Source organism: Haemaphysalis longicornis, unplaced genomic scaffold, assembly GCF_048455015.1.
Source record: "Haemaphysalis longicornis isolate Haplotype H1 unplaced genomic scaffold, Haemaphysalis longicornis Haplotype H1 scaffold_1, whole genome shotgun sequence".
NCBI classification, from domain to species: Eukaryota; Metazoa; Arthropoda; class Arachnida; order Ixodida; family Ixodidae; genus Haemaphysalis; species Haemaphysalis longicornis.
Window position 1 is genome coordinate 352,620,019 of NW_027526203.1, and position 13,398 is coordinate 352,633,416.

Below are 13,398 nucleotides of genomic sequence, written 5' to 3' on the forward strand. Positions count from 1 at the left end.
GAACCATGCTCGATTAAAAGGCCTTGTGTGTGCCGTTATTTAAGCACTACTAATTTGTGCGTGTTGACTATTTAAGGGACAGACAGCCAATTTTTGTGGAGTCCATGTCCTCTAGCTCTTATGAAAGCTGGCATTTTATATAGTGGGGTACCCACGGGAAATTTCCAAATAAATTGGGCCAACTAATTTTAACGTGGCACTAAACTTGCTGAAGTCCGAAAGGTGGCACCATGTAGTGTCTAAACGTGACACTACCATTTGTGTACAAACAACTTTATCGGTTTCAAAAACAGCATCTAGGAGTAGAAAAGACTCTGTTTTAGTGTTGTTTTAGCTTGGGACAAGTTTTTAAATTGCTATTTTAATCTCATGTGCAGTTAAAAGTATGTTGCCGCATGGCTCCCTGTCGTGGTTTAATTTCAGCTGTCAGTTACCACTTACGTTTGGCATCATACCACATTAACAAATGGTAGATAACGTTAACAATTAGACATGTTAACAATGTGGCTTTTGTGCCTTCTTTACAGCCAATCGTATCGTAGTAAAAAGTCAGGGGCTTGGAAAAATAAGGAGGTTTTGGGAAAAATGTTCTTTCATTTGCAGGCAGGTTTAAATGCGTGTGGTTAGTGGAATGATTAACTGCTGGTGAATTACAGTTCATTCCAACTTTTCCCTTCTTTGCAGATATATGCCTTCTTGTTGGAGTGTCTTCAACGGTTTTCATTTTCTCGGAGTTGAAGAAGTTTTTCGAAAGAAGCATTTCGAGAAGGGTGCGGAAAAAGCAGTTTTTCGGCTCGGATTTTGTCTGAAGTGTCGGGCTTGCACCACAACTTTGTATTAGCCGTCATTAAGTCTATGGAGCCACAGTTGCCTTTCTCTTGGTGAAGCTTTATTTGGCCTGCATTTTTCTTCTAAAGTACTTATTGGGACTCTTGATTGTTTTACGTTGTGTGAAAATATCATGCACCAATTGAGGCCGTCAACCTGTACACTGCTGCAGACGCTAAGTGGTTGCAGATCATTCATCGTAAACTGTGTACGCAGTTCACAACATGTGTAAATAGTTTTGTAAATAACAAATGGTGGGCCAGACAGTGCGGAGCTACAGGGCAAACAGCAGAGCCACTTTGCCTGATCATTCACAACTTGCCCAGTGTGGAGCTTGGCCAATGGCTGAGCCAGCGGAATTCACAGGAACCTTGCGAATGACAAGCCCCTTTCCCATTTTCTTATTTTGCTAACTCATTGTTGTGCTATTCAGAGGCAACTTCTAATCTTTTACCCCCCCCCCCTACTCCTTTTTCTTTAAGTTTACATTAAGGTATTCATAATGCAAAGCTTACTGAGGCTTCTGTTTGCACTTCGTACTGCTTGTGCTTGGGCTAGTTGGTAGTTCAGTGTGTGCTTTATTGTGCGGTTTTTCAACACTGCAACACTACAGAGGAATTGGAGGAATTAGTCGTGCCTAATTCCTCTGTAATGTCTGCTTTACAGTCTGTGATTCTTGCAAAGCGTGCCAGCAGTAGTGCCTTGAGAAGTGTAGCAGTTTTAAACTAGCTGCAGTATGTGCATCTCTTGATTTTAGCATGTTGCTCTCAGGTGGAGAATGCAATGCTTTCCCACTGTGGAAAAGGCTGATTTTATTGCTACAAATACAGTGTAGCCTGCTCATAGTGAACCCGATAGTGACAAAATTTTGATTTCCCACTCCCAACCTGCTATTAAAAATTGTGTATGGACATCAAGCACAGACAAAGGCCCACCCAATAATGAATAAACCGTGTTTGAAGTTTGTCAAATGCTGTGTGAAAATGTGTATTGAAAGCAGGATTCAGCACAAGCGAGTGGCAGAGAAGGTGTGGCTGCTGGCGGGCTGTCTGGGCTAAGACGATGAGTAAGGCAGTACAAGTTCGTTGTGCAAAGTGGCTTCAGGCAGTGGTGAGCACATCTATGGTGTTTACCTCTAAATGTTGCATCAACTTATGGCGATTTCACGAAACCGCTTTGTTCTGTTTTGTAATGGGATTTCGTCGCTACAGAATGTTTGGCTTCAGTGACAGCTCATACCCCCTTTTCGGCCTTTCCTTGCACACTTGGAAAAGTATTCCTTGTTGGTTTTGAGGGCCAGAAGCAGCACCAATGTAGGGACAGCGTATTGAAAAGCTCTGACCTTTACTATTCTGTGGTACAGAAAAAAAAAAACTTGCAAAATACACTCGTGACTAGTTGCCTAAGTAAAAACAATCTAAAAGACTGCTTGGCTTTGAAAACCTTGATTTTTGGGCCCCACTGTCCTTCCTTCCTTGTGAATTGCAGATTTAACAAAAATTTAACAAACTGAATTCATATTGACTGTGTTCCCTGTGAGCAGGCTATACTGTAATAATTTTGTAAGTTACTAAGCTGTGTCAGTCACAAGTAACTGACAAATAGTTTGAGAATGATGCATGAAAAGTCTGCTATGATCAGCGAAAATTTATTTTTGCTGACCTGCTCTCGATTTATTTTTTTTCTCTCTTGACTGAAAGTTTTGCCTTTATGTATTCAGTATGAGCCTCTGTTTAACAAAGATTGCAGTTTTGATGTGGCTAGTTTTGCAAGATTACAGCAAGCTCTCACTTGGTTATTTTAGAATTTACCTTAAGTTGGTAAAACTGACCATGTGGATAATATAAAAGCTGATACATTGCAGTGCCTACATTTTGGTTTTTGAGTGTAATTGAAAAGGTTTGAGATGCAGTACACCATATGGCATAATCTATAGAGCAGTGAGGTGAATGTGGACATATCTTCTTTTGGCAGTCAGTAGCAAGGGCTGTGAGATGCTGCTGTACTCCTATACAGTCTTTTTAAGCATTGCTGTACATGCACCAATGGTTGAAGGAGGATCATGAATGTCAGCCAGATGTATGTGTGATGTATAGGAAGTTTTTCACGGTCTCAATTTTCAGCAGCATTGGCTGTTTACGGTCATTAATCTCTGTTCATAGAAGTGGTGTGCTGTTGGTAAAACTGTGTGTGTCTTGCACATCTCATTACTTCAGTATTTGGTTCAGTGTGAGACCAGAAATGCCACATGTTGTGAATTTCTTGATAACGATGAAATCAATCATTTGTGTGATCAAGCTATGCTTCAAATGCCATTTTTCCACCAAAACTAGATTTGATTATTAAACTATGAACGTTACTATTCACCGTGTGTGAAATATTCAAGGTATCTTGAACAATGCTTCATCTGGGTGTCACTGCAAATGTGTAAATGCAGAGTTCTGTGATAAAGACTTTTTTAATTTTTCACTCTTTCTTTTTTTTTTAAGCAGTAACTTAAAGTATCCTGTTTGTAAGATTGCTTGAGAAGGAAAAGTGTAGAGCACTTGATGCTTACATTTTTCCATCTCAACTGAGCATGTTTTCACTTTGCTTTATCATAGTGTGACAAAAGTGCAGCAAGGCCTTGTTAATATATTGAAAAGATATTTGACCCACTTATGGTTTTCTACACCATCATTCTGTTGTGACTGCCTGAGATACATGACAGATACAAAGTTTTCTGCGAAAGCTGTATAAGCCCTTGTTTGCTGCCAACAGCCATGCGGCTGCATTTTGAGTGGATGAGATTCACTCTCGCCACGAGAGCTTGGTGGAGAAGGCCCTGCACTACTGTGCAGAAAGGCTGCGGGTTCATTTCCCAGTCTCAACGGCTGTTTTTCTTGGGGAGATGAGACACGACTTCACGTGGAGGTTTCGAAGCATGTTCAGTCTCAGCATAATCCACACCTCTCCACTACGGCGTGCCTCATGGGCCAGGTGTAGCTTTGCTTTGCAAAGCCCCAGTTTGAACTTTTTAGGTGCACCTTTCTATTCTGTGTGATGAGGTCAGCTCACACATTACAGCTCACTGCAGCTAGATCTTATCATATTCAAAATGCACAATACAAAGCAGTGACTTTAGGCCAACATTTGTGAAGCGCGGGTTGTTGTATGGTATTTTATTCTAAACATATTGATAAGACTACATGTTGATTGGCTCATCACATTTGAATGTGTGGTTTTGCACATTCACACTTGAGCAGGTTGTGCGTTAGTGTTGGTCATGCTGTCATGTAAGCCAGTTCTTGTCTCGAGTCTCTGTAGTTTAGATTTTTATCAGTGGGCAGTTGTTGCTAAAGGCTAAGCATATCTGTTCAACTTGTAGGTCTGATTTTGAACGTGATTGCCGAGACCTTCCGTACCATAATGGAAGGAAGCCTTTTCGGCCTTCCCTTCTGAGACGTTTAGGAGAACCTGGCTCAGTATGCCTAGCGGTGACTCTGTTGCCAAAGGGGCTATGTTTCTTCTCACCTCTGCGTCCACACCGACATTGAATGACACATAGTGCAGAAGATTCCTAGTTTGCAAGTGTCTGTGGATTGTAAGGGATCCAATTCAATTCAGTGATGTTTTATTCACTCACAAAAAGTGTTTTATACACGAGGTCCAAAAGTCAAGAGACTGCAGGGGGATCTTCTACCGAAATAAAGTCATTTAGGTTCACCAAAATGAGGTCATATCAGTAAGTGCTTAGTTGCTGTGTAAAAAGTGTTGTTTGCCTTTCATGTAAAAAATATTCACTTCAAAGTGAACATGCTGGTTAGGATGCATGATACCACATAGGGCACGCACAGTGATAGCACAGGATACGCATGAAGGATGATGCAAAATAGCGTGGTGGCACTGCCCCCATGCTAATTAGTTACCTGCTATATGTGGTAATTATGTGGTGGTGCTATATATGTACATATATAGCACCACTATATGTTCTGCCTGTGGAAATGCTGCAGCATAGTTCTGGTGAGGGCCTCCACCAAAGGGGGAAAACCCTTTGGTGGCGGCCATCGCCAGAACTTGGCACATAGATCACCGCTTATGTATCTACCATGCTAATGCCATGTCCTTTGTGTGGTCCCCATGTGGTCATGATGCAGTCCTTATGTATGCCTGACCCAGTGCGTGTGCTGATGAGAATCTGCTGTGCAATCGCCCACGACTGTCGCCTCACACATGGAGGAAGAGTCGCTGATCCAGCCCGTGCCGTCGTGCCACAAAAATGGTGCATCAAATTGTCAGAAAACAAAAACTACGAGCATCAAACGTTACTGAGGCATATTGTGCACTTGTATCTCAAGTACATTGTGATCTGTTTCGACATTGGTTTCTGGTAACCTTGTTATGCATGTTAACTGGAAGGCCCACCATGGCTCAGTGGCCACTACTGAACACAGGGTTGCAAGTTCAGTTCTCGGGTTTTGGCTTCAGCAGCTTAGAACCCCAGGTGGCCTAAATTAATCCACAGGCTTCCACTGTGGCACATCCCGTAACCCAGCTGTAGCTTCAATGTGTAGAATACAACTTGAATTCAAATTTAGAGAGAGAGGATGCATTTGCTGAAAATTTAGATGTTCATTGCAATATCCTTCATAGTGCATTTATGTTGAAGTCTTTTATGAGATGAAGTGTGTACGAGATTTCGGCGCACGTTAAAGATCCCAGGTGGTCAAAATTAATCCGGAGCCCTCCACTACGGCGCGCCTCATTGCCTGCGTTTCGTCGGCGCGTTAAACCCCCACAATCACATTTTATGAGATGAATGGTAGGTAAAGATGTGTTATTTATTGTTAAATGTGCTTTTTTTTTTCCCAGGATGAACCAAATTACTATTGTGGAACTAATTTTTCCCCTTTACTCATCCTCTCATCCTGTTATCAGATTCACATGAAGGGTCTTGCGACTGGTTATTTAGAAATTCACTAGCATGTTCACTCATTGCTGCACTACTGCTGTGTCACAAAGTTATCTTAATCTGACCAGAGCTTAAGGAAGACTGGGTCAATACTATGGTTTTTGCTAAGGAAGAGATTTGTAACAGTTCAACAGGATTTTCTTGCTATAAGTATGTGTGCACTGTGGCAGGTATCATGGCAGAATAAATTTTCAGGTGTTAATTTAGGCAGTTTTTTGCTTCAACCTAGCTGTGGTGACTAGATCTTTGTGTAGAAGGAATCAAAAAGGGCTTGTTAGTATGGTTATCTTTTGCTTCCACTACCTTTAATTTTAATACCTTTGACAGTGCAGGCGTTTTCAGAAAAATCTGGTGGGAGCTTAGGGCTTCATCTGTTTCTGACTGCAGAGGTTAAGTGTCTGGTTGACACGAAGCACAAGAAACACCCGTACGTGCAAGATTGAGTACACGTTCAGAATCCCAGGTGGCCAAAATTAATTTGCAGCCATCCATTACAGTATGCCTCAGTGCCCATTTCTTGCTTTGGCACATTTAACCACAAATTTTTATATTGGTGTGTGAATGGGGCTTTATCTTCTACTTTTGCTGAATTGTGGTTGCATGTAGTATTGGTAAAAAGTTTGAGTATCATGCTAGATGCACTTCTAGAATTGAACTTTTCCTGTTATTTGCTTGATACCAGTCATTGCTATTCAGTGCTTGAATGGTTTCAATCATTTGTACCATTCGAGTGTAGGTGCAGTTGCTCTACTTCTGGTCTTAGTATTTGTTCGAATTTTCTCTGCCTCAAAGCTCTGGTTAATTAAAGGGTGGAGCATACCACCATTCTGTTGAACCTGACGAAATAAAAAAAAGCCAGGTTTTGAGGTTTTTGGGTTTTTTTTTTTTGCACTAGCTGCAGGAAGTATTTCCATTCCAGTAAGTTTATGTGATACGTACATCACTGTGGTGCGATGCCTGTATCGGCAGAAACAGCAATTTAAGGAGTGTACGGGGCCAGTTCATCTTGACACAAGTACCACACTGACAGTACGTTATTGTGTATTGCTCCTGTTTGTCCTATACAAGATTTATTGTGAAGATAGATAAACTAATCATGCTAAAAAAAATGTGCATTAAGACACAAAAGCTTAATCAAGTGGTGCTTCAAGAAAAGGCAGTTGTGACATGCTGGACGTGGTACAATTACAGAGCCTTTATCACCGTAATGGTGTTTCCCAGATTTTTGTGATTGAGCAACTTGTCTAAACGTTTGGCGCTGTTCTGAAACTCCCCAAGGAGCAACCGAAGCACCTGGAGGAAGTGGCAGACATAGCACTGCATCATAGAGCCTGGAAATTGTTGCTGCACCCCTGTGTGACCTCACAGTGGAGCTTGGCTTTGACAGCGGCGCTTTGTCAACCCGTCTTGAGTGTTTGTGCCGTGAAATGATGTGATATAATGTATTGCTAAAACTGAGCAGGTTGTCTGTGGCTACAAAATAGCGCTCGGCCACTTTTTTAAGCTGCTGCACTTCAATTCTGGACACTGCACCAATTTTTGTCTCTCAATATTTTACCAGTGCTACACATGTAAGCAGCATTTTAAACACTTTGAGAGCTTGCTGTAATGGTTTGTCAGTATAACTTGTTATTTATCATCTGACTGCTTATGTCCTGATGAAAATGGCGTCATGCTTGTTGTCCACTTTACGACACGCCAGGGTCCCTGCTTTGCAGTTCGTGTGGGGGAAATAAAAGTGTCAGTACTTACTCTATGCAGCACAGACATGCCGGTGCGCTGCACAGTTCATAAAAATGGATGCATAGCACTGTGTCAGAAGGGTGGCTCTGCCGTGCACGGAATCTCTCGTGTATCACTGCTTGACCGACCTGCAGTTTTTATATTGCTATTAAAGTAATTTATGCAATACGTCCTGTGTCTAAATGCCGCATTTGGCCGTTACAGGAGAACTGTCACAATGACTAGGGGCCACGCATGAAGCGTTTTAATGTGCTTCAGAACCAGGCCGAGGTCAGTGGGAGCATGCGTTGAGAACGAGGAGCGGGAATGCGTGGAAATGTTTCGCCTGCTAACCAGTTTTCTGGTGCGCATTTCACTTTGTTTCATGCTCCCTGAATGAACAACGGTAATGTGGTTTGCCATCCTTTCAGTCCAGCACTAGAAGTACTCAGCTGTGCACCCTGCTTACACACTGCACTGCATGGCAAGCATATGCATTTCAACACCTCGTGGAACACACTGGCTTTCTTTTGAGTGCAGTGCTCCACATGGGAGTCCAACCTATGCACAGCATCCATTGTCCCAGCTGTGGGTGTGTGGTCTGGGGTTTGGGAGCCAGAAGGTTTTTTTCCTTGGCGCTTTCCTTGATAGCACACCTTTGTACATCCCTGCTAAGCACAGTGGGTGGTGCACGGGCAAACGATGCGGTAACTTCTAGTTCACTGTGTTTTACAAATACAGGTTCACACACACACAGCAGAGTGCTAACCAAGCAGTGAGTGGCTTGCAACAAAAGCACAAATGATGCCTTGAAAAATTAAGTTTGAATCCCCTGGAAAAGTAGGTAAATATAGAGCTGTTGCAAAATGTCTATTTGCCACCTGCAAATACTTTTTCGATTCGATTCGATGGTGGTTTATTTATCACAAAAAAAAAACAACATACAAAGGGTATATATTTTTAACCATAGGGTGCAGGAAACATTTCGTAAACAGATTCCCACTGGCTGACTGTGCTGCATTTTAAACCTAGGCCCTTTCAGGATCGTGTAAGTGTACTACTGTGCCTTACTAATGAGGCAGTTGTTTAGCTACTGTGCCCCCATATAAAAGGTGCGGTTCAGCGCTGCTGTGAAGTGGTCACTGGTGGTTAATTGCTCTGATTATTTCAGTTTAAGTGGCATAACAAATGCCGTAAACTACCATCGAAAGAAACTCTTAGATAAGCCAAACAGGTGGGTATCGTTCGTTTGGTTTTCTGTGTACACAGACTTGAAGGACCAGAGAGATTGGATTGGCAAACGCGTATGGAAAGAATGGCATAGCTGGTCAGTAATTGTAGCGAACACACTCTCTGTAGGTGCTCGGAGGGCTTGTGCCTTTCTAGCTCGGCACTGTGAACAGCGGATTACTTTGTGTACGAGCAAACTTTGGGATGGGAGGGCAATGACTGATTTTTTGGGCATGATGGGGACTGGAGAAATGTTCAAGTAATAAGGCAATCTCAAAGATTGTTGCTGAACAGTTCCATAAAAACATCCATTTTATGGGGTAATCCTAACAGTTGGCATCTGAAAAAGTCGCTTGAAGATTGTATTTCTGCAAGTATAAACAGCATAACAAGGAGAGCAAGTCGCTTGAAGATTGTATTTCTGCAAGTATAAACAGCGTATCAAGGAGAGCAGAATTTTTCCTCTTTCTTGGAGGCACAAGAGTAGGATCGGTGCACCTGCACACATTGTGTTGTTCACCCACTTGCAGCACGGCTCAAGTGAATGCACAGATTTCATTTCAGAAACACTTAGGCTCACAAGCTGAACCTAATTGACAAGGGCAATTAAAAGATGAGATTAAAAAAAAGGTGCAATTAGAAGCTTCCGTTACAGAAGTATGTGTAATCACTCCTACAAAGCTTGCAAGATAGTGTAGTTGTTGCTGCTAGTTCGAAACCATTGTGAATTGCATTAAAAAATGTGAGCCAAATGCTTCACTCAAGCCAAATGCTAATGCAGTTTCATTGGTAGTTGTTTTGATTGGGTTGCCCAGTTACATACTTCTTGAGAAACTAGCCTGAAGCCTTGAAGAGAAGAACTGCTGCTTGGGATTCTCGAATCAAGATGCTGATCATCTGAAGTGGATTTTTAATGAAAATGCTTTTGAAGCCTTTCGCAGAATGTTTTGCATTGACCTTGGCAAATAAATGCACTACTGTTGAGCTGTACATATTGTGTGGTCCATGGTTTTTTTTCCCCCCTAAAATGTTTATTTCACCTTCTCCTCTAAGTTTATTAGAAACCTGACATAGGAAAGTTGGAGGAGAAGCATTAGTCCTCCAAAGCAAGTTAAGGTACCTCAGCAGAACTCGCGAAACAGATCGGTGCTTACACACCTATAACAGATGCGCAAAAAAAAAAAAAAACGCCCATGTTTTTTGTGTGTGTGTGTGTGTGTGATATTAGGCTTGCAACTTCTTCACACACTAGGGTTTGGTCACTGTAATGTAGATAAAGTCAAATGTTGCCAGTGCTCGGCTGCAGTCTAGCACCGCGATATATCATAACCACATCATAAACCTTCTATCGGAGATGAAACTAATCCAAAATTCTGATGGCTAATACGAAGGGTGCATTTATTACAGGAACACGTAGCATTCCCACACGCGAGAACTACTGTAAGATCTCGCATTTAGGTTCATTATTTTTGCACCTTTGGTATGTACAAAATAAATTGGGGAAACAAAAAAAGCACAGCATGGTTGATAAAGGAAGTCCAAATGCTATAATTTCACTTCCGGTGTGTGAGATGTGAAGTATTTTGCGACACCCTTATCCCAACATAATAAACTGCATTGTAGTTGGCGCATTAAAAAACTAAAGCAGCTCCAAGTTCAGCACTGGCCACTCTTGATGACAACAGTGATGGTGTTGTGCATTGGAGCCAAATTATGAGCTACTGCTAAGAAAATCCTGCCGGGATCTGCATCAAGTGCAAAGCAATTCTAAACTCCAACAGAGGTCCTGAGAATTGCCTTGCTCTTGTCGAACTCGTCAACTGTTGCATGTGTTGCATTAGAATAAATGACCACGAGTTCTCATAGAAGTGCTTGTGGCTGCTGCTGGTTACATTCTTTGCAACCGTTCATATTACTCGGGGGAAAAAAAACTATTTGCTTTGAAGGCAGAAATCACTATTCACACGTGCCCAGTACTTCGTATTATTATAAGGGTGCTTTACACTAAAATAGGTAGTTGCATCCAGAGATTCCTCTCCCTCTTATACAAGCAAAAATTCACCCAGAATCTTGATAAAGAACAGGATTACCTTTCCCTTTTTTTGACTTCAAATCGCATATTTTAGGAATGTCAAATTGCGCGAATAGTTCTTGTATATTTTTGCCAGCCTCGGGATAGCAATGTCGTAGGTGACATGTACGCTGGCGAGCACTTTTCGCTTGTTACATGTGTGCGTGAAATTTTCTTTTTGCTTATTGTGTTTACTTCTAAGTGGCACTGAAGTGTAGAATCAGCTTGGCATCACTCAGTGGATTACGCTGCTGTGCATACAAATGTATCACTTGTGCACCGTGGCAGCAACTGCTGCTTATTCAGAAAACGCAAACAGTGTGAAAACTGCTATCGCTGCACCATACCCTTTTCTGTGCTACAATTTGTGACATTTATCACTAATGGTGGAAAAGGATTAGTGCAGTTTTTATAAGTGCTCTTCTGAAACAAACAGTAAGGCATGCAATGTGAAAGTGTCCAGTAAATATTAGTAGGAACTTCGCTCAGCTCAAAGGAAAGAACTTCAACTGTTAAAGGTGCCTCAAAGACAATATGACCTTGCTCCATTCAAAAGATTAGTCAGCGCATACCCCGCTACAATTTTGTTCGATGAGAAGCGCTATACCTGGGAGAGCAGCCGCCAACCAGCAATCAGTACACTGCCGTCATGAAGAAGCCGGAAGTTTGGAATCGCTGATCACACCTTGTAAAAACTTCTGAGGACAGCTGAACACATCTTGAGAGTTGGGAATGCAAAAGCCTTAATGTCCAATTGAATGCCACTGAGTGTCCAGTTGATGCCACAGGGTGCTCTACCCCGCGCAAAGCTCGGCACACAACGCGTTGAAATCATGCCAGTTTAATCAGCGCTTCTCCATATGGCTCTGCGCATGCCCATATGGTGCTCTTCTTTGTGTATCATTCCACAGCACACGCTATAGAACACACCGCAGATTTGTTTTATTCTGATGCATCCTCTATTTATCGTATTGCAGTCCATGATAGTTTATAGTTCCTACAGGACACCACTGGCTTTTTCGCATTAAAACGCAGCAGGGTGTTTCAGCATGTACCTGTTCCACACAACCAAGCCATGAACTTAGCTCTTTTTGGGCGATGGAAGTGACTGGAGTTGGATGACTTGAGCTCACCTGAACTCTCAGTGCCTCGTAACAAAACAGCAGACCTGATTCGTTTGTAATTTTTTATCACATTCAAGATGGTGCAGTGTCACCACAGCTCGTGGCGTTTGGCTCTGAGTGATGTTGACTTTCATCGTTATTTTACTGTAAATGTTCATTAATCACCTTAAAGCAACAAAGCCTCATTATTTAAAACACTACATGCTCTAGCTGCATTTGTACAAAACTATTTCACTAATCGGTTATTTTGGTTGGCATCGGCCAGTTGGGAATCTTATTTGTGTAAAGTTCACTGCAGGAAATTAGCTGGCGAGTCGTAACCCTTTCTTCAGTGTTCATGATAAGAGTTATTTCACTGAAATGCTCATTAAACTGAAATAAGTGTTATCCCTTGGCAATCTTTCAATTGTATGTTGTCTTCATCGTCCCTTTAAACATTCTAAAAGCAAGTTCTCTTAGTAGGGCTAATCATAAGATTCGATAGTATTGATTCAGGTGAAATGTTTTGCATCTATGTACAAGTAGCCGAGATTTATGCAGGTGAATGAGAAACCCATTCCCCATTATTACTGTTAGTGTCTAATTGCTGGAACCATCATCTGCCTGCCTGGCTGTCAAGCATTGTGCTCAGGAATCGTACAGGTGCTTTCTGCTGCTCCTACTAGGTGGCTGCACCATCCTTACTGGAATGACTTTGTAGGCCTACAATGTGTGAAACAAAAAAATGGAAAGGAAACACGGAACAAATGCCAGCTTTATTTAAACAAACAAAGCAGCAATTGCCATCAAACAAAAGTCGAGGCAGCTTTGACCGGTGTGATCTTTCAGCTAGTTAAAACAAAAAGTCATTCAGCCTTCAGTCATTCATCAATTCAAAGAAAAGTTTGACCAGTGAACAAGATTTTTGATTGTAAGGTTTAACGTGCTGACGCAACGCAGGCAATGAAGCGCGCCGTAGTGGAGGGCTCCGGATTAATTTTTTTGGCCACCTGGGGATCTTTAACGTGCGCCGAAATCTCTAACACACAGGCGTTTTTGCTTTTCGCCTCCATCAGAAAAGCGGCCGCCGCGGCCGGGAATTGAACCCGCGACCTCGTGCTCAGCAGCAGAACGCCTTAGCCGCTGAGCCACCATGGCGGGCACCAGTAAGCAAGACACAGAAGCAGCTGATGAGCGCTTTGCCAACAAGAGGACTGCACCAACAAGAGTGCAGTGCCAACTTTGCCTTCACAGAGAGAACTGGGAAAGAACTGGAGACCACACTCCTCACCACATGGTTCAGCACACCCAGCTAAATGTCTGCCACCACAGCCCGGTCCAGACTAACGTAGAACTGAAACACCTTCAAAACAACAACTACAACGCCCAGCAGAAAATCGGGAGTCCAAGGCTTCAGAAGAGAAAGAGTCGTATGCCAAACATGCCATGACTTTTCATTGTATGTAGTTTTGTAGGCATTGTAGGCAGTAAGG

General features: G+C 42.3%; 1 protein-coding gene across 4 annotated transcripts in view; it reads left to right on the forward strand.

Annotated features, from left to right (window-relative positions):
* Spock (secretory pathway calcium atpase) overlaps positions 1-9,723 on the forward strand; it is a 54,993-nt gene extending 45,270 nt beyond the window's left edge. For 2 of the 4 annotated variants that reach the window (XM_077685960.1, XM_077685963.1), the window contains exon 24: positions 685-7,690. In XM_077685960.1, coding sequence (XP_077542086.1) covers positions 685-809 — 125 coding nt within the window. In that variant the 3' untranslated portion in view covers positions 810-7,690. Of the gene's footprint in view, positions 1-684; positions 7,691-7,726 lie in introns of those variants that run through there. The other 2 variants (XM_077685962.1, XM_077685961.1) reach the window with 2 other exon arrangements.
* The last annotated feature ends 3,675 nt before the right edge of the window (positions 9,724-13,398 follow it).